The 26,584-nt window shown below is 49.9% G+C and overlaps 1 protein-coding gene across 1 annotated transcript in view; it reads left to right on the forward strand.

The window, feature by feature from the left end:
* Window positions 1–17,241: 17,241 nt before the first annotated feature.
* Window positions 17,242–26,584, forward strand: part of DICER1 (dicer 1, ribonuclease III) — a 96,544-nt gene continuing 87,201 nt past the window's right edge. The window contains exons 1-4 of the mRNA XM_073578068.1: window positions 17,242–17,493; window positions 21,247–21,309; window positions 21,390–21,565; window positions 21,951–22,113. Of these exons, the coding sequence (XP_073434169.1) occupies window positions 21,452–21,565; window positions 21,951–22,113 (277 nt within the window). The 5' untranslated portion in view covers window positions 17,242–17,493; window positions 21,247–21,309; window positions 21,390–21,451. The remainder of the gene's footprint in view (window positions 17,494–21,246; window positions 21,310–21,389; window positions 21,566–21,950; window positions 22,114–26,584) is intronic.

Here is a 26,584-nt window from a genome sequence, read left to right on the forward strand (position 1 = left end):
TAATTGGAAAAGCCCAGGAATCGCTGAAGCGCCTTGAGATTATCAGGTCGATCCCACTGCAGCACCGCTTGCACCTTAGCGGTGTCCATTTTAAACCCTGAGGCGGAAATAACATAACCCAAAAAAGGTAATTCTTGGACGACAAATACACATTTCTCAAGCTTGGCATAGAGCTTGTTCTCCCTGAGCAACTGCAATACCTGCCTAACATGCTCTATGTGTGCATCACGGTCACGTGAGTAAATAAGAATGTCATCAAGGTATATAATAACAAATTTCCCCAAGAGATGAGAAAAGACATCATTTATGAAATGTTGAAATACTGCTGGCGCGCTCGTAAACCCAAATGGCATCACCAAATTCTCAAAATGACCCTCAGGGGTATTAAATGCCATCTTCCATTCATCCCCTTGACGGACTCTTATGAGATTGTACGCCCCCTGAGGTCAAGCTTGGAAAACCATTTGGCACCAGACACCTGGTTGAACAAATCGGGTATCAGTAGCATTGGGTATGGGTCACGAACCGTAATCTGGTTGAGTTCCCTGAAATCCAGACACGGGCGTAATCCGCCATCTTTCTTCTTGACAAAGAACCCCGCTGCCAATGGAGATGATGAAGGCCTGATGTGCCCTTTGCTTAGGCTTTCTGCAATGTATTCTTTAAGAGCTTGCCTCTCAGGACCGGAGATATTAAACATCCTGGCTTTCGGTAACTTGGCCCCCGGTTTTAACCTAATAGCACAGTGATAGGGTCGGTGCGGTGGCAGCTCTGAACAACCTCTTTCCGAAAATACATCAGCAAAGTCCAGCAGTGGCTCCGGGATGCTGGGAGTCAGAGCGGAGATACATGTGGCCAGACAACTCTCCTGGCAATATCTGCTCCACTGGATTATGTCCTGGGTTTTCCAATCAATCACCGGATTGTGCATAGACAACCATGGAAACCCCAGAACTACCTGAGCAGGTAAAATACTGAGCACCTTACATGTTACCCGCTCAGAGTGTAAGACCCCAATGAGGAGTTTTACATCAGCCACAAACACTTTAATCTCCCCTTGTGAGAGAGGGGAGGCATTGATGGTAACCACCCGGATAGGATTAGGCAGCGTCTCCACCTTAAATCCCGCTGTACGCGTAAACTTTTCATCAATGAGATTAGCGGCTGAACCACTATCTACAAATACAGTAATCGACAGCTCTTGGCCCCAGATTACTACCTTGGCAGGGAGCATACACTGGGAGACCACCACGGAGGATATGCAAAGGCTCAGACTAGACTCCTCCAAACCCTCTGAGCCAAGCAGTTTTCCGCCGGCACGTCTTTCTTAGGTACTAGGGGACAAGCATTAATAAAATGTCCTTTTTTGCCACAAAAAAAACCAGACCCCTTGCTTTCTGGGCAAGGGACATTTATGCTTGTTATTATGTGTATGTGATATACCAGCGATCTGCATAGGTTCCACGGATTCACCCGAGGCAACCTCACCAGAGACTGCCCCCCCACAGGCAATGTCTCGTGCGACCTCTGACGAAAGCGGCGATCAATGCGTACTACAAGCACCATAGCAGCCTCCAGAGAGGCGGGAGTCTCATACATTAGCAGAGCTTGTTTAACCCTTCCAGAAACCCCATGCAAAAATTGACTCCTTAGTGCAGGGTCATTCCATTGAGTGACCACAGCCCAGCGACGAAATTCCATACAATAATCCTCCGCCAGTCGCTCACCCTGGAGTAGAGAGCGTATTTTAGACTCTGCTAACACCAGTCTGTCAGGATCGTCATAGATTAAACCAAGAGCAGAAAAAAAAAAGTCTACGGACTCAAATGCTGGTGAATCAGAAGGTAGTGAAAAAGCCCATGCTTGTGGATCACCACTCAGCAAGGAAATTACCAAGCCCACACGCTGAACCTCATTTCCTGAGGAGAGAGGACGCATGCGAAAATACAATTTGCAGGATTCACGAAATACAACGAACTTACAGCGATCACCAGAAAATCGTTCAGGGAGAGGTAACTTGGGTTCAGCTGCCGACTGCTGCCTCAGTTTGCACAGCAGGAACTGACAGGCCTTGTTGCTGGACCGCCCCCCTCAGTTCAGTGACCTGTATGGACAGACCCTCCAGCTGCTTGGTTATGGAGACTATAGGATCCATGGTAAATACACTGTGTTCCAAATTATTATGCAAATGATATTTTTCTCTGATTTTCCTAAATAGTCGGTACAAATGACAGTCAGTCTAATAAAAGTCATGAACGGTTAGAGTATACATCAAATTTTATTGAAGAAACCTCCCAATAATAACAGTATACCGTATATACTCGAATATAAGTCGAGATTTTCAGCCCAAAAAATTGGGCTGAAAGTCCCCCTCTTGACTTATATTCGAGTCATATACAAAGGGGTCGGAGGGGGCAGATGTGTCAGGTCATACTTACCCGTCCTGACGCTGTCTTGAGCCCCCAGCTTCTCCCCGTGCTCTCTCTTCCTGCCTTCAGCGGTCATGTGGTGCCGCTCATTAAAACTCACGAATATGCGCATATTGATGAGTTTTAATGAGCGGCACCACGTGACCGCTGAAGGCAGGAAGAGAGAGCGCGGAGAAGCTGGGGGCTCAAGACAGCGTCAGGACGGGTAAGTACAGCGATACTCACCTGTCCTGCGTCCATGGCTGCTTGCTGCTGTCTGTCATCGGTCAGTGACTTCAGACAGCAGAGGGCGCTGTGACGTTAACGCGCCGCACCCCCTGCCGCGCCCCCTGCAGTCTGAACGTCACTGACCGATGACATGCAGATAGCGGTGAGCAGCCATGGACGCAGGACAGGTGAGAATCTGACACCCAGCGACGGAGAGGTGAGTATGTCATTTTTTTTATTTTTACATGCAGCAGCAGCGGCAGCACATGGGGGAATAATCTAAGGAGCTTCTTATGGCGGCAGCATATGGGGGAACAATATGGAGCTTCTTGTGGGGGCAGCATATGAGGGAACAATATATGGAGCTTCTTATGGGGGGGCAGCATATGGGGGAATAATCTGGAGCTTCTTGTGGGGGCAGCATATGGGGGAATAATCTGGAGCTTCTTGTGGGGGCAGCATATGAGGGAACAATCTATGGAGCTTCTTATGGGAGCAGCAAATGGGGGAATAATCTATGGAGTTTCTTCTGAGGACACCATATGGGGGAATAATCTATGTAGCATTTCCCACCCTAGACTTATACTCGAGTCAATAAGTTCTCCCAGTTTTTTGTGGCAAAATTAGGGGGGTCGACTTATACTCGGATCGACTTATACTCGAGTATATACGGTACTTTCCAAAATGAATAAAAACTCAAATTGCACTGTTCCAAATTATTAGGCACAGTAGAATTTCTAAACATTTGACATGTTTTAAAGAACTGAAAATGCTCATTTGTGGGATTTGCAGCATTAGGAGGTCACATTCACTGAACAAAAAGGATATTTTGGAGTTAAATAGCTTAACAGGCCAAGTTACATGTTAACATAGGAACCCTTCTTTGATATCACCTTCACAATTCTTGCATCCATTGAACTTGTGAGTTTTTGGAGAGTTTCTGCTTGTATTTCTTTGCATGAAGTCAGAATAGCCTCCCAGAGTTGCTGTTTTGATGTGAACTGCCTCCCACCCTCATAGATCTTTTGCTTGATGATACTCCAAAGGTTCTCTATAGGGTTGAGGTCAGGGGAAGATGGTGGCCACACCATGAGTTTATCTCCTTTTTTGCCTATAGCAGTCAATGACTCAGAGGTATTCTTTGCAGCATGAGATGGTGCATTGTCATGCATGAAGATGATTTTGCTCCTGAAGGCACGTTTCTGCTTTTCATACCATGGAAGACAGCTGTTAGTCAGAAACTCTATATACTTTGCAGAGGTCATTTTCACACCTTCAGGAACCTTAAAGGGCCCTACCAGCTGTTTCACCATGATACCGGCCCAAAACATGACTCCTCCACCTCCTTGCTGACGTCGCAGCCTTGTTGGGACATAGTGGCCATCCACCAACCATCCACTACTCCATCCATCTGGACCATCCAGGGTTGCTCGACACTCATCAGTAAACAAGACTGTTTGAAAATTAGTCTTCATGTATGTCTGGGCCCACTGCAACCATTTCTGCTTGTGAACACTGTTTAGGGTGGCCGAATAATAGATTTATGCACCACAGCAAGCCTTTGAAAGATCCTACACCTTGAGGCTCGAGGGACTCCAGAGGCACCAGCAGCTTTAAATATGTTTGCTGGTTTGTAATGGCTTTTTAGCAGCCACTCTGTTAATCCGATGAACTTGTCTGGCAGAAACCTTCCTCATTCTGCCTTTATCAGCACGAACATGTCTGTGCTCAGAATCAACCACAAATCTCTTAACAGTACAATGATCACGTTTAAGTTTTTGGGAAATATCTAATATTTTCATCTCTTGACCAAGGCATTGCACTATTTGATGCTTTTCAGCAGCAGAGAGATCCTTTTTATTTCATAAATTCTTTGAAACCTGTGCCCTGCTTAATAATGTGGAACATCATTTTTAAGTAGCTTTCCTTTAATTGAGCTCACCTGGTAAACTAATTATCACAGGCATCTGAGATTGATTTCAGTGTTCCAAAGAGCCCTGATACACAATACCATCTATGAGTTTATTTGATAAACAAAAAATTACTTCTCTATGACACTTAAATCCAATTTGCATAATAATTTGGAACACAGTGTAATTTTTTTTTTTCTTGGGCCGACTATAATGTCATGGGAAGCCTAGGTAACTTTAGGCTGAAACCCTGGGGCCCCTGCGGTGTCCCTCAGACTAGGGGAGACCCTGTCTGTCCCTCAACCCAGGGTTTACACTGAAGGTGTGCCTGCCTGGGCCTCCACCCTGTCCTTGTCTCCTGTCCAGCCCTAAGCTGAACCCACCACCCTCCACCCAGTGAGGAGACCAAACACCAGACCCCACAAATAAGAATGGACAGGGATAAAGGAAACGCACCACACTGCGTACACACAGGAGAATACAATAATGTGCAAGGGCAACCAAAAAATACAACACAGGGAGGCAAAATGGCAACAATGGAATATACTACACCAGCAACCGTATGCTCCTTAGACCACCACTCCAGACCGGTATCGCTAGCACAAGGCAAGAGCTATAGTCGGCGACGCCCATAGTCACGCAGGACAATTTAAAGACAGAGGGCGTGGCTAAGCCCTCAGCCAGAATGATAACCTGGTTAACCCAATCCAAGCCGGATCAGAAGACCAACCAGCGCCGCTGAGAACCAAGTGGTAGGATGGGGTATTACCGCTGTCTGCCGGACACCCTGGTGCGAACAGTGTCCGACATGACACTGTGTTTGTGTTTTCATCTTGTCTCACCGACAATATATGTTGGGGCTGTCTATTGCTTTGGGGCAGTTTAGATTTCCCCTTTTCTTGCTTTAGGCTTATTTATTTCTCCGGCTGTGACGAGGCGTCTAGGATCATCGTAGGTACGCTCCACGGCTACTGCTAGTTGTGTGATAGGATCAAGGGTCTGCAATCCGCTTAGTTACCAACCTCTCTGGTTTTCTGTGGCTTAGCTTGTTTTTGTTTTTCCTCCTTGGCGACTCATTCATAACAGGGCGCCGATCCGGATACCTGTCACCCTAGCACACCCTACACCTATCCCTTGCTAGGGAGCTGGGTGGTGCAGGCACTGGCCCCACCGCTGTACTAATACACACCAGGGAAAAATACAAACAGGGAAACACCACTTAGCTTTCTCTGTTGCTATTGCTCCCAGCAACAGAGTCCACCACCAGAATGCAGCTTTCCCCTGAAGCTCGACACTTGAGTTCAGCTTCCACCAGAAGCTATACACCAGAGCTCCCCTGAGCTGCCAGGAACTCTTCTCTGTAGTTCCTTTCTCCATCAGACTTGGTTGGAAAAGAGCAGTATCACCAACACCTGCTCATAGACCATGTGACCCTATATAGGAATAAGGGATGGTCAAATGATCAGGGGCAAAAAGCTGCTATAACCCCAATGACCACCGGGGACAAAAGGTAAAGCAAAGAAAACATCAAGTGCAATGACCCTAACGGCCACCGGGCAAAACTATCATTAAGCACACAGCTTAAGGATAAAAAAAAGGTTACACTAGTGCTTTTCATCTGTCATGATCCAGCATGGATCATGACACGATCTCCATCAAACCTCACTGAGCTCGAGCTGTTTGTCAAGGAAGAATGGGCAAGAATTTCAGTCTCTCGATGTACAAAACGGATAGAGACATACCCCAAGCGACTTGCAGCTGTAATCGCAGCAAAAGGTGGCGCAACAAAGTATTAAGTTAAAGGGGCTGTGATAAAACACTCCGGGATCGCCTTTGCTGGGGTCAAAGGTCACGTGCATTCAGCATGAAACTCAGGCGCAGAGCTGGGATTCGTGTATAACTGACCCTGGGTCAGGTTTATTAACGGTGAAAGCAATGCAAAAGGAAATAAACCATAAAACAAATCCTTGCCTGTCCGGCACTAACTAAACAATGGACAACCTAACTACCAACTGGCGGGCTTCTCCCGTCCAGCCAAACCACAGTTGCAGTGGGCACTGCTTCCACTCACGTGTGTCTCTCACACAGACAGGCTCTCTGTGTTCCCAGGCTGAGACACTCACACAACCACCTTGCATCCTTTTATATCCACCTCCCATTATTCATTAGCAAGCAGGTGCGATACTGACCAGACTAGGCCACATAGGAAAGGAATCTGGGCGAGATATACCTGCCCTCATCCACTATTCCCACATGATTCTCACATATCCCCCCCCTCTGCTCAGACCACTCTGGTCGAGCAATGACACCCGCCAAACAGTGCACTCGGGACAGGGCATCTGCATTCCCCATCTGTACCCCTGGGCGGTGCTCCACCGTAAAAGTGTAGGCCTGCAGGGCAAGGAACCACTGGGTCACCCGGCTATTCCGTTCCTTGTTCAAGTGCATCCACTTGAGAGGGGCATGGTCAGTGATCAGCCTGAACTTTCGGCCTACCAGGTAATATTTGAGGGCCTCTAGAGCCCACTTAATGGCGAGGCACTCTTTTTCTACGACTGCATACCTTTGCTCGTGTTTATTCAGCTTTCTTCTGAGATAGAGGACTGGGTGTTCCACTCCGTCCCTCACTTGTGAGAGTACGGCCCCGATACCGGTATCAGAGGCATCCGTTTGTACCACAAACTCGCTGCGGAAGTCTGGAGTCACCAGTACGGGCTGAGAGCAATGTGCCCGTTTTAGGCTATGGAAGGCTTCTTCAGCCGCTAAACTCCATTTACTCATGACGGAGTCTTTCCCTTTTGTAAGATCCATCAGGGGGGTAGCGATGGCTGCAAAATTGGGTATGAACCGGCGATAATAACCGGCGATCCCCAGGAAGGCTTGCACCTGCTTCTTGTTGACAGGTTGTGGCCAGTCCTGAACCGCCTGAATCTTATCAACCTGGGGTTTAACAACACCCCTCCCAATTACATACCCCAAATACCGGGCTTCTTCTAGCCCGATGTGACATTTCTTGGGGTTCGCGGTTAGACCTGCCTCCCACAGGTCGTCAATCACAGCTTGTACTTTCTGGAGATGAGTCTCCCAGTCCAAGCTGTAAATGACAATGTCGTCCAAATAGGCCGAAGCGTACTGCCTATGTGGCCTCAGGACTCGATCCATCAGTCTCTGGAAGGTCGCCAGTGCTCCGTGCAGACCAAACGGCATATACACATACTGAAATAGACCTTCTGGGGTAGCAAATGCTGTCTTTTCTCTGGCAGCCACCACCAGAGGGATCTGCCAATACCCCTTTGTTAGGTCTAGGGTCGTAATATACCGGGCTTTTCCTAACCGATCTATCAACTCGTCGACCCGGGGCATGGGGTAGGCATCAAATTTTGAGACCGCATTCAGTTTCCTGAAGTCATTGCAGAACCGGATGGTGCCGTCCGGTTTAGGAATTAGCACAATCGGGCTGGACCAAGCACTGTGCGATTCCTCAATGACACCTAACTCTAACATTGCCTTCACTTCTCGGAAAACGGCTTCACGGAGCGCTTCCGGGATTCGGTAGGGCTTTACGTGAACTGTCACACCAGGTTCCGTTACGATGTCATGTTTTATTAGCGTAGTCTGCCCGGGTTTTTCTGAAAAAAACTTTTGGTTGTGAAGTAGAAACTGCCTGACCTCAGTCTTTTGCCGCTCCGAGAGAGTCTCTGCAACCCGTACCTCCGGTACGGTATGCGAGCAGACAGGACGGGCCAGCTCCGCTGACAAGGCAGACCGATCCTTCCAGGGCTTTATCAGATTTACATGATAAATCTGTTCAGGTTTCCGTTTACCTGCCTGGTATACTTTGTAGTTTACTTCACCAACTCTTTCCTTGATCTCAAAGGGGCCCTGCCACTTTGCCAGGAACTTACTGTCCACCGTGGGGACCAGGATCAACACCCTATCTCCGGGTGCAAACGTACGGATCTTGGCGCCCCTATCATAGATTCTTTTTTGGGCTCCTTGAGCCTGTATCTTGTGTTCTTTGACGATAGGCATAACAGCCGCAATACGGTCCTGCATTTGTGTGACGTGATCTATCACTGTTTTAAACGGAGTGACCTGACCCTCCCAGGTTTCTTTTGCAACATCTAACAGTCCACGAGGACGTCGGGCGTACTATAACTCGAAAGGCGAGAATCCCGTGGAAGACTGGGGTACTTCCCTGATGGCAAACAGCAAATACGGAAGTAAATAGTCCCAGTTCTTCCCATCCTTGTCTATCACCTTTCTCAGCATCTGCTTCAGAGTTTTATTGAACCGTTCGACCAACCTGTCTGTTTGAGGGTGATACACGGATGTGCGTAACGGTTCGATTTGTAACAATCGGCAGAGCTCCTTCATTACCCTGGACATAAAGGGGGTCCCCTGGTCGGTGAGTATCTGTTTTGGTATACCGACCCGACTAAACACATGCACCAGTTCCTTGGCAATCGTCTTGGTGGCCGTGTTACGCAAAGGGATGGCCTCCGGGTAACGAGTGGCATAATCCAAGATGACCAGGATATGTTGGTGTCCACGTGCAGACCGTGGAAGGGGCCCAACTAAATCCATCCCAATCCTCTCAAACGGGACTTCAATAATAGGTAGGGGTACCAAAGGGCTACAGAACCGGGGCTTAGGCGCAGAGGCTTGGCAGTCAGGACAAGACTCACAATATACACGGATATCGTGATGCATGCCTGGCCAAACAAAACAGTGTAATATCCTTTCGGTGGTTTTCTGGACTCCCAGGTGACCTCCCATCACATGTCCGTGGGCCAGGTCCAGCACCTGCCGCCGGTAGGGTTTTGGCACAACTAATAGTTGCACCGTATCTTCCCCCTTTTTCTCTATCTGATAGAGTAAATCATTCTCCAGAACCATGTAAGGATATGCCAGCCTAGAGCCAGGTTCTACGGGTACCCCGTTTATCACTTTTACATTTGTCCTAGCCTGAGAAAGGGTAGGATCCTTTATTTGCTCGCTTTGGAAGTCATCTTTCTGAACTTCTAAATCCGGCAAACAGGGAGGTGGACGGCTGTCAGCCTCCTCCTCTTCCCCGGTCTCCTCCGTATCACCCGCCATGACTGAAAACGAGAACTGCAGGTCATTTCCCGCAGACTCTTCCCCCGAGTCTTCCGGGGAGACCTCTTCCCGGAGTTCGGGACCCACACGCGCCCTGGGAGAAGAATCATGTACACTATTACCCAACGGCATCAACTGATTCTCCCACAATTGCCAGAAGTGGGGAAAATCCCGGCCCAGGATAACATCATGCAATAACGCCGGGACGAGTCCCACTTTATGTTGCACAGACCCATAGGAAGTTGTAATGCATATGACCGTGGTGAGGTACGAACAGGTGTCTCCATGCACACACGTTACAGAAAATTTGTCTGATGGTCCAGTCGGGGCTGACACCAGACTGGCCTTCACCAGAGTCACCACACTTCCCGAGTCTAACAATGCCACCACATTTTTGCCATCAACAGTTAAATCACACAAGTGTTTTTCCACATCCTTTTGACCGGCATTCACACTCACTACCCGTGCAACCATAGACATGCAGTTTTTAGAGTCTGTGACGTCGCACTGCATGGGTTCAGTAGTGACCGGACAGTTCGCAGCAATATGTCCCATCTCTTGGCAGCAGAAACACCTAACGGGCCCCTTGCTTAGACCATAGTTCGTTACTCTCGGCCTAGCAGTGCGGGCAGTGCCGTTTTCCTCCCCCACTGTCTTAGGGATTTTTCCATCTCCCCTACTCCCTGGAACAGTCTTACCGGTTCCACGTGGAGATGATGAAGAACGAGGTGGGGTAGCGTCGTCTCGGAGTCCTTCCGCCACGGAGTAACGTTCAACCAGATCCACCAGTTGATCTGCCGTCGTAGGATTTCCATGGCTTACCCACTTCCTCAGGGCTGGCGGTAGAGCTCTCAGGTACTTGTCCATGACGACTCTCTGGATTATCTCTGGCGCTGTCAACACCTCGAGTTGTAGCCACTTCTTCGTCACGTGGATCAGGTCGAACATCTGGGACCGCGGTGGTTTATCCGGCTGATAAGTCCATTGATGCACTCTCTGTGCACGGACAGCGGTCGTCACTCCCAGCTGGGCCAAGATCTCGGCTTTCAGTTTGTCAAAGTCCTGCGCGGCTTCAGGCTCTAAGTCATAATAAGCCTTTTGGGCCTCACCGGAAAGAAACGGGGCAATCAGGCCGGCCCATCGTGCCTTCGGCCATTTTTCTCTCACCGCCGTACGTTCAAACGTGGTCAGGTATGCCTCGACGTCATCTCCGGTCGTCATTTTCTGCCAGTACCGACTCACGTGAATCACTCTCGACTCGGCTTCCAGGTTAAGCTCAGGTAAGCTTGCCAAGCGCTGCGCCACCAGCTGGAGAAGCGAACGATCGGTAACTGTCATGTCCACCAACTCCTTCAGCTGGGCCATCATCACCCGATTAGCTTCTTGCTGGACGGCGGTGGACTGTATCAGCGCTTTCACCACGTCCTCCATGCTCATGCTTGCAACGTGATGCCCGCATTCTCCACCACAATGTGATAAAACACTCCGGGATCGCCTTTGCTGGGGTCAAAGGTCACGTGCATTCAGCATGAAACTCAGGCGCAGAGCTGGGATTCGTGTATAACTGACCCTGGGTCAGGTTTATTAACGGTGAAAGCAATGCAAAAGGAAATAAACCATAAAACAAATCCTTGCCTGTCCGGCACTAACTAAACAATGGACAACCTAACTACCAACTGGCGGGCTTCTCCCGTCCAGCCAAACCACAATTGCAGTGGGCACTGCTTCCACTCACGTGTGTCTCTCACACAGACAGGCTCTCTGTGTTCCCAGGCTGAGACACTCACACAACCACCTTGCATCCTTTTATATCCACCTCCCATTATTCATTAGCAAGCAGGTGCGATACTGACCAGACTAGGCCACATAGGAAAGGAATCTGGGCGAGATATACCTGCCCTCATCCACTATTCCCACATGATTCTCACAGGGCTGAATAATATTGCACGCCCCACTTTTCAGTTTTTGAATTTTCACAAAAAATTTAAATAACCAATAAATTTCATTCAACTTCACAATTGTGTCCCACTTGTTGCTGATTCTTCACCAAAAATTTACATTTGGTATCTTTATGTTTGAAGCATGATATGTGGGAAAAGGTTGAAAAGTTCCAGGGGGCCGAATACTTTCGCAAGGCACTGTATATCCTCTCTTCCTTCTCTTTGCGCTTCATTACAAATCCTGACCTTTTCTTCGGCCACTTTTTTTGACACGTATGGATTTTTTCTGATTAAAACCCATGTATTATATTTCTTTGCATTTATTATTTTTTGTAATGATTTGAATTGCTGTATATTTATTTGAACAAATACATTTTGATATTTTTATTGGCATTTTTCTTCTTGTTTTGTATAATTTGGCGAGTCGCCATTCACTTGGGTATATGGCAATATATTTCTGGTATTCATATATAAACTTAAAGGTGTTGTTACCTGAAAAAAAAGTACATTTTAATTAATAGATCTTTTGTACACATGCATGATATGATGACTCTACTGTACCCTACCCCTCCACCGGATAAAGTGGCCCCACATAGTGCTCCATATAGTATAAAGGGCCCCACATAGTCCTCCGCACAGTATAATTAGCCCCAGATTAAAAATAAACATTCACCTCTTCCCGACCCCTGCTCCAGTCTCTTCATGGTGTCTTTTGATCCTCTGCACATCTTGGCACAGCTGGTGCGTTTTAATGACGTTAGACGCAGAGGGGAATGATGAAACAAGACAGAGCTTTTTGGTAAAGCACATCATTCTGCTGTTTACCGAAAACAACAGAATGAGGCCTACAAAGAAAAGAACACAGTACTGTAGTGTCGTGATGTCAGCGATAAAGAATGCAGAGACGTACGCTGATGTGCTGGTGCTTGGCTGCACAGGCCGTGCTTTTCCTTATTCCTTACTTCCTCCTTCCTCTCTACCTCCCTCCCCCCGACTCCTCCTCTCCCCTACATCACTGTTACTAGGCAAAGAATGCAAACAAGGGCAACAGCCCACAAACAACAGGAGATGTGACAACATCACACCTCTTCTTTTCTCACAACAAAAAAACCCTGAAACATTTGAAGAATATTGTCGTTCAAACATTAAGTCTCACTGCAGAACAGTCTGTAAGGTGGGCAGGTGGTCTTCGATAGGTCCTAGTCGGATAGCGGTGAGACAGCCCATCACCAGATGAGCCCTGAGTATCCCCGGAGACATCCCCTGTTAGGCTTACGGCATCTCCAGTCTCTGGCAGGAAGTCGTCGCTCTCCGCTTCCTCAATAGGCGTGGTTTTTGGGACGTGGCCCCGGAGTTTTTTAAAGTGGGACACATTTCGTGTGACCTGACGACTTTGATTCCGGGCAGTAACCATGGTGCCCTTAACGTCTATAACTTGAAAGGGTTCCGGATAGTACGGTGACGCAAACTTGCTAGTCGCTTTTAACCTTTGTGCCAGGACCCAATCGCCCACCTGTATTGCCGGCTGTCTGCCTCGATGGTTGCGCTTATCTGCGTACCGTTTCATCTTTTCCTTTGATATGGAGTCATTAATAGAAATCGGGGTCTGGACGGAGATTGCTGGCATGCTTGGAAGTTTGACCCGTAAGGGCCTGTTGAACAGTGCTGTTGCAGGTGGTATTCCCGTTGTAGAGTGGGGTGTAGCCCTGTACTGTCTGAGGAATGCGTTCAGCTCTTGCTGTAAGTCCTTGTGCTCCATGGTAGCAATCATTGGGGTCTTGTTGAGCGATTGCATGAATCGTTCGACTTCTCCGTTGGCCTGAGGCCAGCAAGGAGTTATTTTCCGTTGTGTGAAACCCAGGTAGGTTGCGAAGGACTGAAAGTCTGTGCTATTAAAAGGCGGTCCATTGTCAGATTTCACGATCTCAGGTATGCCATATGCCGAGAAGATCTTGTCTAATTTTGGTAAAACAGCCTTGGCCGAGGTTGTAGAAACATGTTCGGTGACTGGAAAACTTGAAAAGTCATCCATGATCACCAGCAGATAGGAGCTATCTGGTAGACTGCAGAAATCGATGCTAACAGCTATCCATGGGCCGGCTGGCAGGGGTGTCATTTGTAATGGTGCACGTCTATGGGCAACTGTAGTGGCTTGGCACGGTATGCATGTTTCAACGAGTGCCTCTACCTTTTTGTCAAGTCCGGGAAACCACACTTTCTCCCGAAGTAGCTGCTTCGTTTTCACGACCCCTTGATGTGCTTCATGCGCCAGATCCAGTACCCTGCTCTGAAGTTTCTCAGGTATCACCAGGCGATTATCTCTTAAGAGCATATTTGAGTCTGATACTGATAGTGAATGTCTCGCGTTAAAGAAAACCTCCAGGTACCCAGCCTGATCAGGAGGGTGAAGGCGTGCCTCAGCGAGAAAACTGCTCCAGTTCTTGGACCGAACCGTCTCTATCACAAATTGAAGTTGGTGATCGGCATCCAGCGCTTGCTTAATTTCCTGTATGGTCATAGCTTTCGGTACCGAATGGGCGACGACAAAGTTGACATGCTCCTCCGCCAGAATCGTCGCGGGGATGTCGCCTGTGGTGGGCTGTGGTGCCGGGTGTCTCGAGAAATAGTCTGCGGGATTTCCAGCTCCCGCCTTGTATCTCAACTGGAGATGATAGTTCTGTAAGCGGAGCAACCAGCGTTCAAGACGCGGGGGAGGCTTTGATGAGGGCTTATTGAAAATTGGAACGAGTGGCTTGTGGTCAGTTATCACTGTGAATTGATGTCCAAAAAGGTATAAATGGAAATGAAGGCACCCCCACACAACTGCCAGGGCTTCTCTCTGTTTGTGAATATCGCTGCTCTGTATCCGTTAGTGTGTTGCTGGCATATGAGATTGTGGATATGTCGCCTGCGCTAGACACTTGTGTGAGAATTGCCCCTAGGCCTACTGGACTAGCATCCACCAGTAGCTGTGTGGGTTTTGACGGGTCAAAATAGGCCATGACAGTGTCGCTGGTTAGGTTGGTTTTCAATGCGTCAAAAGCTGCTTGCTGCTCAGTACCCCATGTCCACGGAGAGTCTTTCTTTGTGAGCTTTCGCAGAGGTTCAGAAACAGTGGCTAGGTCAGGTATAAATCGCCCACAGTATGTGACCAGTCCTAGGAAGCTGCGAACATCTGACACATTTTGCGGTGGGCTAGCCTATTTTATGGCAGCCACTTTCTGTGGGTCAGCTGAAACTCCTTGTTCAGAAAAGATGTATCCAAAAAAAGTTAATGATTTTTGGTTAAATTCACCTTTTGACGGATTGACAGTGAGATTGCAGGCTTGGAGTCTTTGAAACACTTGTTCTAGGCGATTGTCATGTTCCTCTTGGGTTGTGCCATAAATGAGAATAACATCACTGACGTTGAGGAGTCCTGCAATGCCAGACAGAACCTGGCTGACGATATTCTGAAAAATTTCTGCGGCCGATGAGATGCCAAAGTTCAATCTCTTAAATCTGCGCAGGCCCACATGCGTGCTAAAAGTTGTAATGTACCTGGAGTCTGGATGCAATTCAAGTTGATGATAGCCCGAGTTTAGGTCAATTTTTGAAAATACCTTCGCACCATTCAGGTCTGCGAGAATGTCATCAATAGTGGGCGTGATGTGCCTTTCTCTTTGGATCGCCCGATTGGCGTGGCGCATATCCACACATAGTCGGATTTTACCTGGCTGCTTCGGTTTAGGTGCAACAACGATTGGTGAAACCCAGGGGGTCGGGCCTTCAACGCGTTCGACGACATCGGACGCCTCCAGGTCATGCAGTTCTTGCTCCACAAGCTTGCGGACATGGAATGGAATGCGCCTGTGGGGCTGAATAGAGGGCTGTACTGACGGATCTATATGCAATTTTATTTGAACATCCTTTAGCTTACCTAGGCCTTTAAAGAGATTTGGGTAGTTCTGCATAATGTGGTGGGCCGAAGGACCTGTAATGCTGTTGACAAGGTTCACAAGGCCCAGAGATATTGCACTGGTACAGCTGAGAAGTGTGTCCGCAGAGCATTCTACCACATAAAAGGTGTCAGTGATGGACTTTCCTTCAGCTGCAACTTCTGACTGAAATTTTCCGCACAGGGGCAGTGCAGCTGCTGAGCCATAAGGAAAAATCTTTATATTAGTACTTTGTAGAGTAGGTTTGTTTAGGAGCTGGTTGTAGACTGTATGACTGATGACGTTGACTGATGCCCCCGTGTCCACCAGGGCTTCTATTGGATTGCCATTCACTAGGATTACTCGTTTTGGATTAGTAACTGCGTGCACAGTATTAGATCCCTCTTCCGTCACGGAGAATAAATAGGTGCTGTGGGACTCGTCAGTAATCTGCAGTGTTTGGATCTTCGGTGGCCTAGGTTGTGCGGTGGTATGAGGAGATTGTGGCTTGGATCTACACACCTTTGCAAAATGATTTTGCTTTCCGCAATTATGACAAGTTCCTCCCTTTGCTGGGCAGACATTCTGGTGAGGATACGATCCACCGCAGTTGTAACATGTGGCTGCCTGCGTGCGAGGCACATTTGGTTTCTGTGTAAGCTTTGCTATAGAAGATGTCGCGTCTGGCTCATGCTCTCTATCAGTTTAGCTTGTTTGTCTGCAGCATCATTTATACGCGCTGTATCTAGCAACTTCGCTAACGTCATGGTGGGGTCTCTGAGTGCTTGTCTCCTTAACTTGGAGGAAATACATCCTTGTACGATCTGCATTTGGATTTCTTTGTCTACTTCCGCAAATTCACAGTGCGCTGCAAGGTGTCGTAGCCGGACATGATACTCAGCCATGCTTTCTGCTGATGAATGAACGCTTCCTCGTCGCCAGTTGTAGTGTCGTGATGTCGGCGATAAAGAATGCAGAGACGTACGCTGATGTGCTGGTGCTTGGCTGCACAGGCCGTGCTTTTCCTTATTCCTTCCCTCCCCCCGACTCCTCCTCTCCCCTACATCACTGTTACTAGGCAAAGAATGCAAACAAGGGCAACAGCCCACAAACAACAGGAGATGTGACATCATCACAAGTACCTACAGTCAGATATGGTGGAGGGTCACAGATGCTCTGGAGTTGTTTTGCTGCCTCTGGCACTGGGTGTCTTGACTGTGTGCAAGGCATCATGAAATACGAAGATTACCAAAGGATTTTGGGTGGCAATGTAGCGCCGTGTCAGAAAGCTGGGTGTGTGTCCTAGGCCATGGGTCTTCTAGCAGGACAATGACCTCACAGATGCTTCAAGTAGCCCCCCCCCCAGAAATGGATGGAAACAAAGGGCTGGAGAGTTCTGAAGTGGCAGCAATGAGTCTGGATCTAAATCCCATTGATCACTGTGGAGAGTTCTTACAACTGGCGTTGGGAGAAGACGAAATACGAGACTGGGAGCAGACTGGATGCGGAGATGGAAAAAATATGTCTCCATCTTCTCCACTGCAGTCAGTGCTGGACCCGGAGCGCGCTCAGAGCTGCAGCGTCCGCCCGAGGACAGAACACGAGCACTTCCACTCCTGTTCATCTGTAGCTGCACATTCACACTGGCATTGATGCGTTACTGCGCTGTTATGTTGTGGGGGGGAGTGCAGCGCACACAGTGACGCCGGGGAGGCCGCCTGACGTCACTGAGGGGCGGGGAGGAGCGGCCACAGGTGATATAGGAGGCTGGCAGGAATGTCCGTGGTTTCTTGTTTAGGCTCCTCCCCTTCCGGCCTCTGAGGTCACATGACAGTGACGTCAGGCGGCGCTCTCTTGGCGGAGTCTGGGCCGGTCTGCGCCGCTGTCTCCGCTCTTCTCCCCGAAGTCCGGGAACGCCCAGTGCCGGAGAGGAGCCCGGGGCTTCGTACGGTGCAGTGCGGGGGCTGAGGGGAACGGCCGGGCCCCGCGGGTAAGAACCGCCATGTCTGTGCGAGTAACTGCCGCGGAGCCCGGACACACCGCGGCGGAGGCTACTTGTGTCCCGACGAAACCGCTGAGTGTCCCGGGAGGCGGTGGAGGGCGGGTGCCGGGCTGTGCGGGGGCGTCAGTGCTTCGTGCACCCACAAGTGTGGGGTTGTCATGATGCCAGTAGGTAGGGTGGCGCGGAGTCTGGGGAGCTGGCGGCTGGGTGGCGAGGAGTCTGGGGAGCTGGCGGCTGGGTGGCGAGGAGTCTGGGGAGCTGGCGGCTGGGTGGCGAGGAGTCTGGGGAGCTGGCGGCTGGGTGGCGAGGAGTCTGGGGAGCTGGCGGCTGGGTGGCGAGGAGTCTGGGGAGCTGGCGGCTGGGTGGCGAGGAGTCTGGGGAGGTGGCGGCTGGGTGGCGAGGAGTCTGGGGAGGTGGCGGCTGGGTGGCGAGGAGTCTGGGGAGGTGGCGGCTGGGTGGCGCGGAGTCTGGGGAGGTGGCGGCTGGGTGGCGCGGAGTCTGGGGAGGTGGCGGCTGGGTGGCGCGGAGTCTGGGGGAGGTGGCGGCTGGGTGGCGCGGAGTCTGGGGGAGGTGGCGGCTGGGTGGCGCGGAGTCTGGGGGAGGTGACGGCTGGGTGGCGCGGAGTCTGGGGGAGGTGGCGGCTGGGTGGCGCGGAGTCTGGGGGAGGTGGCGGCTGGGTGGCGCGGAGTCTGGGGGAGGTGGCGGCTGGGTGGCGCGGAGTCTGGGGGAGGTGGCGTCTGGGTGGCGCGGAGTCTGGGGGAGGTGGCGTCTGGGTGGCGCGGAGTCTGGGGGAGGTGGCGTCTGGGTGGCGCGGAGTCTGGGGGAGGTGGCGTCTGGGTGGCGCGGAGTCTGGGGGAGGTGGCGTCTGGGTGGCGCGGAGTCTGGGGGAGGTGGCGTCTGGGTGGCGCGGAGTCTGGGGGAGGTGGCGTCTGGGTGGCGCGGAGTCTGGGGGAGGTGGCGGCTGGGTGGCGCGGGAGTCTGGGGGAGGTGGCGGCTGGGTGGCGCGGGAGTCTGGGGGAGGTGGCGGCTGGGTGGCGCGGGAGTCTGGGGGAGGTGGCGGCTGGGTGGCGCGGGAGTCTGGGGGAGGTGGCGGCTGGGTGGCGCGGGAGTCTGGGGGAGGTGGCGGCTGGGTGGCGCGGGAGTCTGGGGGAGGTGGCGGCTGGGTGGCGCGGGAGTCTGGGGGAGGTGGCGGCTGGGTGGCGCGGGAGTCTGGGGGAGGTGGCGGCTGGGTGGCGCGGGAGTCTGGGGGAGGTGGCGGCTGGGTGGCGCGGGAGTCTGGGGGAGGTGGCGGCTGGGTGGCGCGGGAGTCTGGGGGAGGTGGCGGCTGGGTGGCGCGGGAGTCTGGGGGAGGTGGCGGCTGGGTGGCGCGGGAGTCTGGGGGAGGTGGCGGCTGGGTGGCGCGGGAGTCTGGGGGAGGTGGCGGCTGGGTGGCGCGGGAGTCTGGGGGAGGTGGCGGCTGGGTGGCGCGGGAGTCTGGGGGAGGTGGCGGCTGGGTGGCGCGGGAGTCTGGGGGAGGTGGCGGCTGGGTGGCGCGGGAGTCTGGGGGAGGTGGCGGCTGGGTGGCGCGGGAGTCTGGGGGAGGTGGCGGCTGGGTGGCGCGGGAGTCTGGGGGAGGTGGCGGCTGGGTGGCGCGGGAGTCTGGGGGAGGTGGCGGCTGGGTGGCGCGGGAGTCTGGGGGAGGTGGCGGCTGGGTGGCGCGGGAGTCTGGGGGAGGTGGCGGCTGGGTGGCGCGGGAGTCTGGGGGAGGTGGCGGCTGGGTGGCGCGGGAGTCTGGGGGAGGTGGCGGCTGGGTGGCGCGGGAGTCTGGGGGAGGTGGCGGCTGGGTGGCGCGGGAGTCTGGGGGAGGTGGCGGCTGGCTGGCGCGGAAGTCTGGTGGGGGGCTGGCGGCTGGGTGGGTCAGGGGAGCTGGTATTTGGGTAGCGCGGACTTGCTGGTGCAGAGTCGTGGGGAGAGGGGCTGTATGGCCTCTTCTTATTGCACCGTCCATCGTAATGTTAGATTTCCCGCTGATGGTGGTAATGGTTGGGACATTTCTGAGCTGTGACAGGATGTGGACCGTAGACCTCCCATCCTCCTGTCTGTGTGATGTGTCCTGATCTTCATGATGCTCTCATGCAATCTGCATCGGTTTCTCTCACATCCAAAGCTGCCGCAAAAAACCTATCTGCCAAAACCAGACCGGTATTCATACTAAAAAAAAACCCCAAACCCTGCCATATTTATTTTTCCTCCCAGGTCACCAGATCTGAGAAGCGCTGAGGCGGCTTGTAATCTGCGCGGAGGTGAAGACTTAGGATAAGTTCACACTGGGCATTTTTTCAGCATTTTTTTGTCACCAACAAAACCCAATCTCTTGTCAGGAAAGAAGCTGCATAATAAAGGCTTGTTTTCCTTGTTTTTTTTCTTGTGGCAGTTTTGGCATGCTAGATTTGTCTCTTGTGCAATGCTGATAAAGTTTAGGGTTGAAAAATAAAATCAGGTGTTCGCACAAAAAAACTCCGCAAAACCTGTCTCCTGCATTTTGGTGCATTTTTTAACCATCCATTCAAGCCAATGGGTGAAAAAAGAGCACGTCACTTCTTTCAGCTATCTCCAAAAAATGCTGCAAAACACAAAATCCTGATGACAAAAAACAGTGTGTGCATGAGATTTCTGAGATCTCTTAGGATTCTCTGGTGCTGTAAATAAAACACCTGAAAATTGGCATAAATAAAGCCGCAAAAACACCTAGTGTGAACTTGGCCTTACTCGGGTAGTAGCGCCTGACGCAGAAAGCTGACCCATGACCACTGCATAATCCCTCCATGCCACACTGACATTCCCGCAATGCTTGTACTATACAAGTGACATTGTGTCTCTTACTCTAGTCACCTCCAGAGCTTCATTCAGAATTCTGCTGACTTTGTAATCTGTGAGCAGTTCATCTGTATTGGCGCAGAGGAGCTCTGGTTCTGTGTTATGCCTAGTGCAGGACCTGGCAGTAACGATTGAGACTCGGGACAGGAACGCAAAAGGATTTTGAATGCAGATTTGGATGTGACCCCATTTAATAATGTGGTTTAGGTTAAAGGGACAGGCCCTCTGTACTTATTAGAAAATATGGTCAACCCAGCGGTTCCGCCTCTTGTGCTAGTACAGAAGATCCTCCGCCTCCTGCCTGCCAAAAACTGCAGCACCTCTTCTGATTAGTGATGGCATCATTACAGCATTGCAGAGTCATGATGTCATGTCTGAGCAGAGGTGGTATCTGGGGTGATGCCAGCCGGGTGGTGGTGGTGTGTAGGGCTCCTGCTCAGTGGATGCTGCATCAGGCTCCTGTGAGTCGATGAACTCGTCTTTGGATGTTTATTTAAAGGTCCCATAACTTTAAAAAGGTTTTCTCATTTGTGCTATTTACGGCACAGGGATGGGATGTACTACAAAACGCCCAATAGATATGGGTACCACCTGGGTGGGGTAAAAGCGCACACCATCAGGAACACAGAGGTGGACGTGCATGGATCTCATTACTGCGCAGTCTTCAGTGCATAATCCGCCACCTCTGGATTCCTCACACAGTCCCCCTGGAGGCAGGTGGGATCCGCATCTACCACAGGTTTATATCCTATCCTGCAGATATCCCATGAACGTATAAATATTCCACACACTGAACGCCTCATCCATGTTAGGAGATGCCGCCGTGGTGCCTCAGGCTGGGATGTAAGGTTGTATGTATAATTTTATTTATTTTTTTTCTTACAGTTATGACAATGTCACAGAACATTTCAAGACTTTTTGCATTTGTGACCTCCGAGACTGAAATCGGTAAGTAAATTTCCAGTAATTGGGAACGTCCAGTTGTCCGGCACATGTTATGCCCTCACCTGTTGCTTTTCTATTTGCAGAAAGCTTTGCGGACCCTCGGCTGCAATGATCTAAGTCACTGGATGATAGAAAGCCCCTCAGCATGGCAGGCCTGCAGCTCCTGACCCCGGCCTCCTCGCCCATGGGCCCCTTTTTTGGACTGCCCTGGCAGCAGGAGGCGATCCATGATAATATATACACCCCTAGGAAATATCAGGTACTGGCCATTGTTGGGGGTGTCTCACTGTTTATTGGTGGTACATGGCTGCTGGAAACTCATTGCCCTCACAAGAACAATCAATCTCCACGCATCATTCTTATTTCCTGTCGGGGGTCTCTTGTGACCTCACCTCTTTGTACCTCCCTGTACACTCTGATAATATCCATTGTGATGAAGCATCAGTAGAGCACCGCACCCGATCTTCATATTCTGGAATCGTCCACGTCCATGAAGGGGTCATCGGAGGGGCTTCTCTCCAATATATTATTTTGGGGCCCTTTGCAAGGATTTTTAACTCTTTATAGCTCCAAGATGGAAAAGTAATGGAATGTATTTGTGGTTTTCGTGACCTCTCTGATCCTGGTCCTCTGTTCTCCCGCAGGTGGAGTTGTTGGAGGCAGCGTTGGATCACAACACGATAGTGTGTCTGAACTCCGGCTCAGGGAAGACTTTCATTGCCGTACTACTCACTAAGGAGCTGTCCTATCAGATCCGGGGAAACTTCCATAATGGTGCCAAGAGAACAGTGTTCCTGGTCAATTCTGGTAAATATTGCCCAATGCGTAGTGGTAATGGATGTGGTCAGTGGGGTCAGGTTCTGATGAATGGGACAGGAGTGCATGTGCTGGACTCCAGTCACATCTATGGCAGCGGTCGTGCACATTTTGCACTAGTTGTCATGAATGCAGGTTCTGACGTTCCCCCATTTATCACCTATTCTGCTCATGTGCGAATTATGTGCATATGTGTGACTATTGCACCAGTCACCGTCTGTGGGTGCAGTGATCACATACATGCACCCTCACCTGTATAAGTGGTCAGATGTTCATTGCAACCCCTCTCCATGTGGGGATAGACGTCTCGCCCCATGGTATAAACTTTGTTTCTACTTTGAACCATTTTCCAGTTCTGCAGTGTAAAGAATTGAGACTTTGTGTTTTTTGTAGCAGAGTCCAGAGTGGTTTTTTACAGTTTGGCAGATTTTCCTCTTTTCATGCACCGGAGGTAGACTTCGCATATAGTATCCACTGCAGCAGGGCAGGCCGAGTACCCACCTGCGGACAGGACATGCACCCTCTGGGGGACACAGCCCTGCTTGAGAACAGAGGGATTAACCCCTTCCCGACCTGTGACACAGCGTATGCGTCATGAAAGTCGGTGCCAATCCGACCTATGGCGCATACCCTGTGTCATGAATTCAAAGCCCCCCTGCGGGTCGGGTGACCGGGGTCAATGAAAGGTCACCTGACCCGCAGATGCAGGGGGCTTTGTAATTCACCACAGGGGGCGTGGCTTCGCCCCCACGTGGCTACGATCGCTCTGATTGGCTGTTAAAAGTGAAACAGCCAATCATAGCGATAGTAATATTTCTTCAATGAAAATTGATGAAATATTACAATCCAGCCATGGCCGATGCAGTAGCATCGGACATGGCTGGAGACACCGATTTGACCCCCCCCACCGGCGATCGCGCCCCCTGCCACTGAATGACAGCGGCGATCTGCCGCCGCTGTCCATCATCTGCCCCCCCTCCCATTCCCTTCGCTCCCCGCCAGCTTCCGATCCCCCCCTCACCCTCTTTCACCGCCCCCGGCACCTTCTAAGTCCCCCCGTCGCTCCCGGTGTCCGGCGGGTCCGGTTCATGGGTGCCGCCGTCTTGGAAAATGGCGGGCGCATGCGCAGTGCGCCCGCCCGAATCTGCCGCTGCAGATTCCATTATTTCATTTTGATCACTCTCACAGTGATCAAAATGAAATAAAAAGTAAATGAACCCCCCGATTATCACCCCCATAGGTAGGCAGAACTAATAAAATAAAGAAAATATTTTTATTTTTCCATCAGGGTTAGGGTTGGAAAGAGGGTTAGGGTTGGAAAGAGGGTTAGGGTTAGGCTTGCAAAGAGGGTTAGGCTTGCAAAGAGGGTTAGGGTTGGAATTGGGGTTAGGGTTGGAATTGGGGTTAGGGTTGGAATTGGGGTTAGGGTTGGAATTGGGGTTAGGGTTGGAATTGGGGTTAGGGTTGGAATTGGGGTTAGGGTTGGAATTGGGGTTAGGGTTGGAAAGAGGGTTAGGGTTGGAAAGAGGGTTAGGGTTGGAAAGAGGGTTAGGGTTGGAAAGAGGGTTAGGGTTGGAAAGAGGGTTAGGGTTGGAAAGAGGGTTAGGGTTGGAAAGAGGGTTAGGGTTGGAAAGAGGGTTAGGGTTGGAGTTAGGGTTAGAATTAGGGTTAGGCTTGTGTTTAGTGTTATGGTTAGTGTTGGGGTTAGGGGTGTGTTGGGGTTAGGGATGTGTTGGGGTTAGGGTTGTGGTTAGGGGTGTGTTGGGGTTAGGGTTGGAGTTAGAATTGAGGGGTTTCCACTGTTTAGGCACATCAGGGGGTCTCCAAACGCGACGTGGTGCAACCTTTGATTCCAGCCAATTTTGCGTTCAAAAAGTCAAACGGTGCTCACTCCCTTCCAAACCCCGACGTGTGCCCAAACAGTGGTTTACCCCCACATATGGGGTATCAGCGTACTCAGGAAAAATTGCACAACAACTTTTGGGGTCTAATTTCTCCTGTTACCCTTGGGAAAATAAAAAATTGGGGGCTAAAAAATTATTTTTGTGGAAAAAAAGTTTTTTTTCATTTTCATGTCTCTGCATTATAAACTTCTGTGAAGCACTTGGGGGTTGAAAGTGCTCACCATACATCTACATAAGTTCCTTGGAAGGTCTAGTTTCCAAAATGGGGTCACTTGTGGGGGGTTTCCACTGTTTAGGCACATCAGGGGCTCTGCAAACGTAATGATGACTGCAGACTATTCCATCAAAGTCTGCATTTCAAAACGTCACTACTTCCATTCCGAGCCCTGACGTGTGCCCAAACAATGGTTCCCCCACACATATGGGGTATCTGCGTACTCAGGACAAACTGGACAACAACTTTTGGGGTCCAATTTATCCTGTTACCCTTGTGAAAAAAAAAATTGCGGGCTAAAAATCTTTTTTTTTTTTGAGGGGAAAAAAATGATTTTTTATTTTCACGGCTCTGCGTTATAAACTTCTGTGAAGCACTTGGGGGTTCAAGGTGCTCACCACACATCTAGATAAGTTCCTTATGGGGTCTAGTTTCCAAAATGGGGTCACTTGTGGGGTGGTTTCCACAGTTTAGGAACATCAAGGGCTCTGCAAATGTAACATGATGCCCGCAGACCATTCCATCAAAGTCAGCATACCAAAACGTCACTACTTCCCTTCCGAGCCCTGACGTGTGCCCATACAGTGGTCATCCCCCACATATGGGGTATCGGCGTACTCAGGACAAACTAGACAACAACTTTTGGGGTCCAATTTCTCCTGTTACCCTTGTGAAAAAAAAATTGCGGGCTAAAAATCATTTTTTTTGAGGGAAAAAAATGATTTTTTATTTTCACGGCTCTGCGTTATAAACTTCTGTGAAGCACTTGGGGGTTCAAGGTGCTCACCACACATCTAGATAAGTTCCTTGGGGGGTCTAGTTTCCAAAATGGGGTCACTTGTGGGGGGTTTCTACTGTTTAGGCACACAGGGGCTCAGCAAATGTAACATGACGCCCGCAGACCATTCCATCAAAGTCAGCATTTCAAAATGTCACTACTTCCCTTCCGAGCCCCGACGTGTGCCCAAACAGTGGTCCCCCCCCACATATGGGGTACCAGCGTACTCAGGACAAACTGGAAAACAACTTTTGGGGTCCAATTTCTCCTGTTACCCTTGTGAAAATAAAAAATAGCGTGCTAAAAAATCATTTTTGAGGAAACAAAAATGATTTTTTATTTTCACTGCTCTGCATTATAAACTTCTGTGAATCACCTGGGGGTTCAAAGTGCTCACTATGCATCTAGATAAGTTCCTTAGGGGGTCTAGTTTCTAAAATGGGGTCACTTGTGCTGGAGCTCCAATGTTTAGGCACACATGGGCCCTCTAAACACGACATGGTGTCCGATAACGATTGGAGCTAATTTTCATTTCAAAAAGTCAAATGGCGCTCATTCCCTTCTGCGCCCTGCCGTGCACCCAAACAGTGGTTTATGACCACATATGAGGTATTGGTGTACTCGGGAGAAATTGCCCAACAAATTTTAGGATCCATTTTATCCTGTTGCCCATGTGAAAATGAAAAAACTGAGGCTAAAAGATAATTTTTGTGAAAAAAAAGTACTTTTTTTTTTTTTTTACGGATCAATTTGAGAAGCACCTGGGGGTTCAAAGTGATCACTATGCATCTAGATAAGTTCCTTGGTGGGTCTAGTTTCCAAAATGGGGTCACTTGTGGGGGAGCTCCAGTGTTTAGGCACACAGCGACTCTCCAAACGCGACATGGCAAGCGCTAAATATTCCAGCATATTTCCCATTCAAAAAGTCAAATGGCGCTCCTTCCCTTCTGAGCCCTGCCGTACGCCCAAACAGTGGTTTATGACCACATATGATGTATCGGTGTACTCAGAGGAAATTGCCCAACAAATTTTAGGATCCATTTTATCCTGTTGCCCATGTGAAAATGAAAAAATTGATGCTGAAAGGAAATTTGTGTTGGAAAAATTAAAATGTCCATTTTTTCCTTCCACATTGCCTTAGCTGCTGTGAAACACCTGAAGGGTTAATAATCTTCTTGAATGTGGTTTTGAGTAGCTTGAGGGGTGCAGTTTTTAGAATGGTGTCACTTTTGGGTATTTTCTGCCATATAGACCCCTCAAAGTGACTTCAAATGTGAGGTGGTCCCTAAAAAAAAATGGTTTTGTAAATTTTGTTGTAAAAATGAGAAATCACTGGTCAACTTTTAACCCTTATAACTTCCTAACAAAAAAATATTTTGCTTCCAAAATTGTGCTGATGTAAAGTAGACATGTGGGAAATGTTATTTAGTAACTATTTTGTGTCACATAACTCTCTAGTTTAACAGAATAAAAATTCAAAATTTGAAAATTGCGAAATTTTCACCAAATTTCTGATTTTTTCACAAATAAAAGCAAAAATTATCGACCTAAATTTACCACTAACAT

This window comes from Dendrobates tinctorius, unplaced genomic scaffold, assembly GCF_039654945.1.
Source record: "Dendrobates tinctorius isolate UK_male_01 unplaced genomic scaffold, ASM3965494v1 ptg000058l, whole genome shotgun sequence".
Taxonomy (NCBI): Eukaryota; Metazoa; Chordata; class Amphibia; order Anura; family Dendrobatidae; genus Dendrobates; species Dendrobates tinctorius.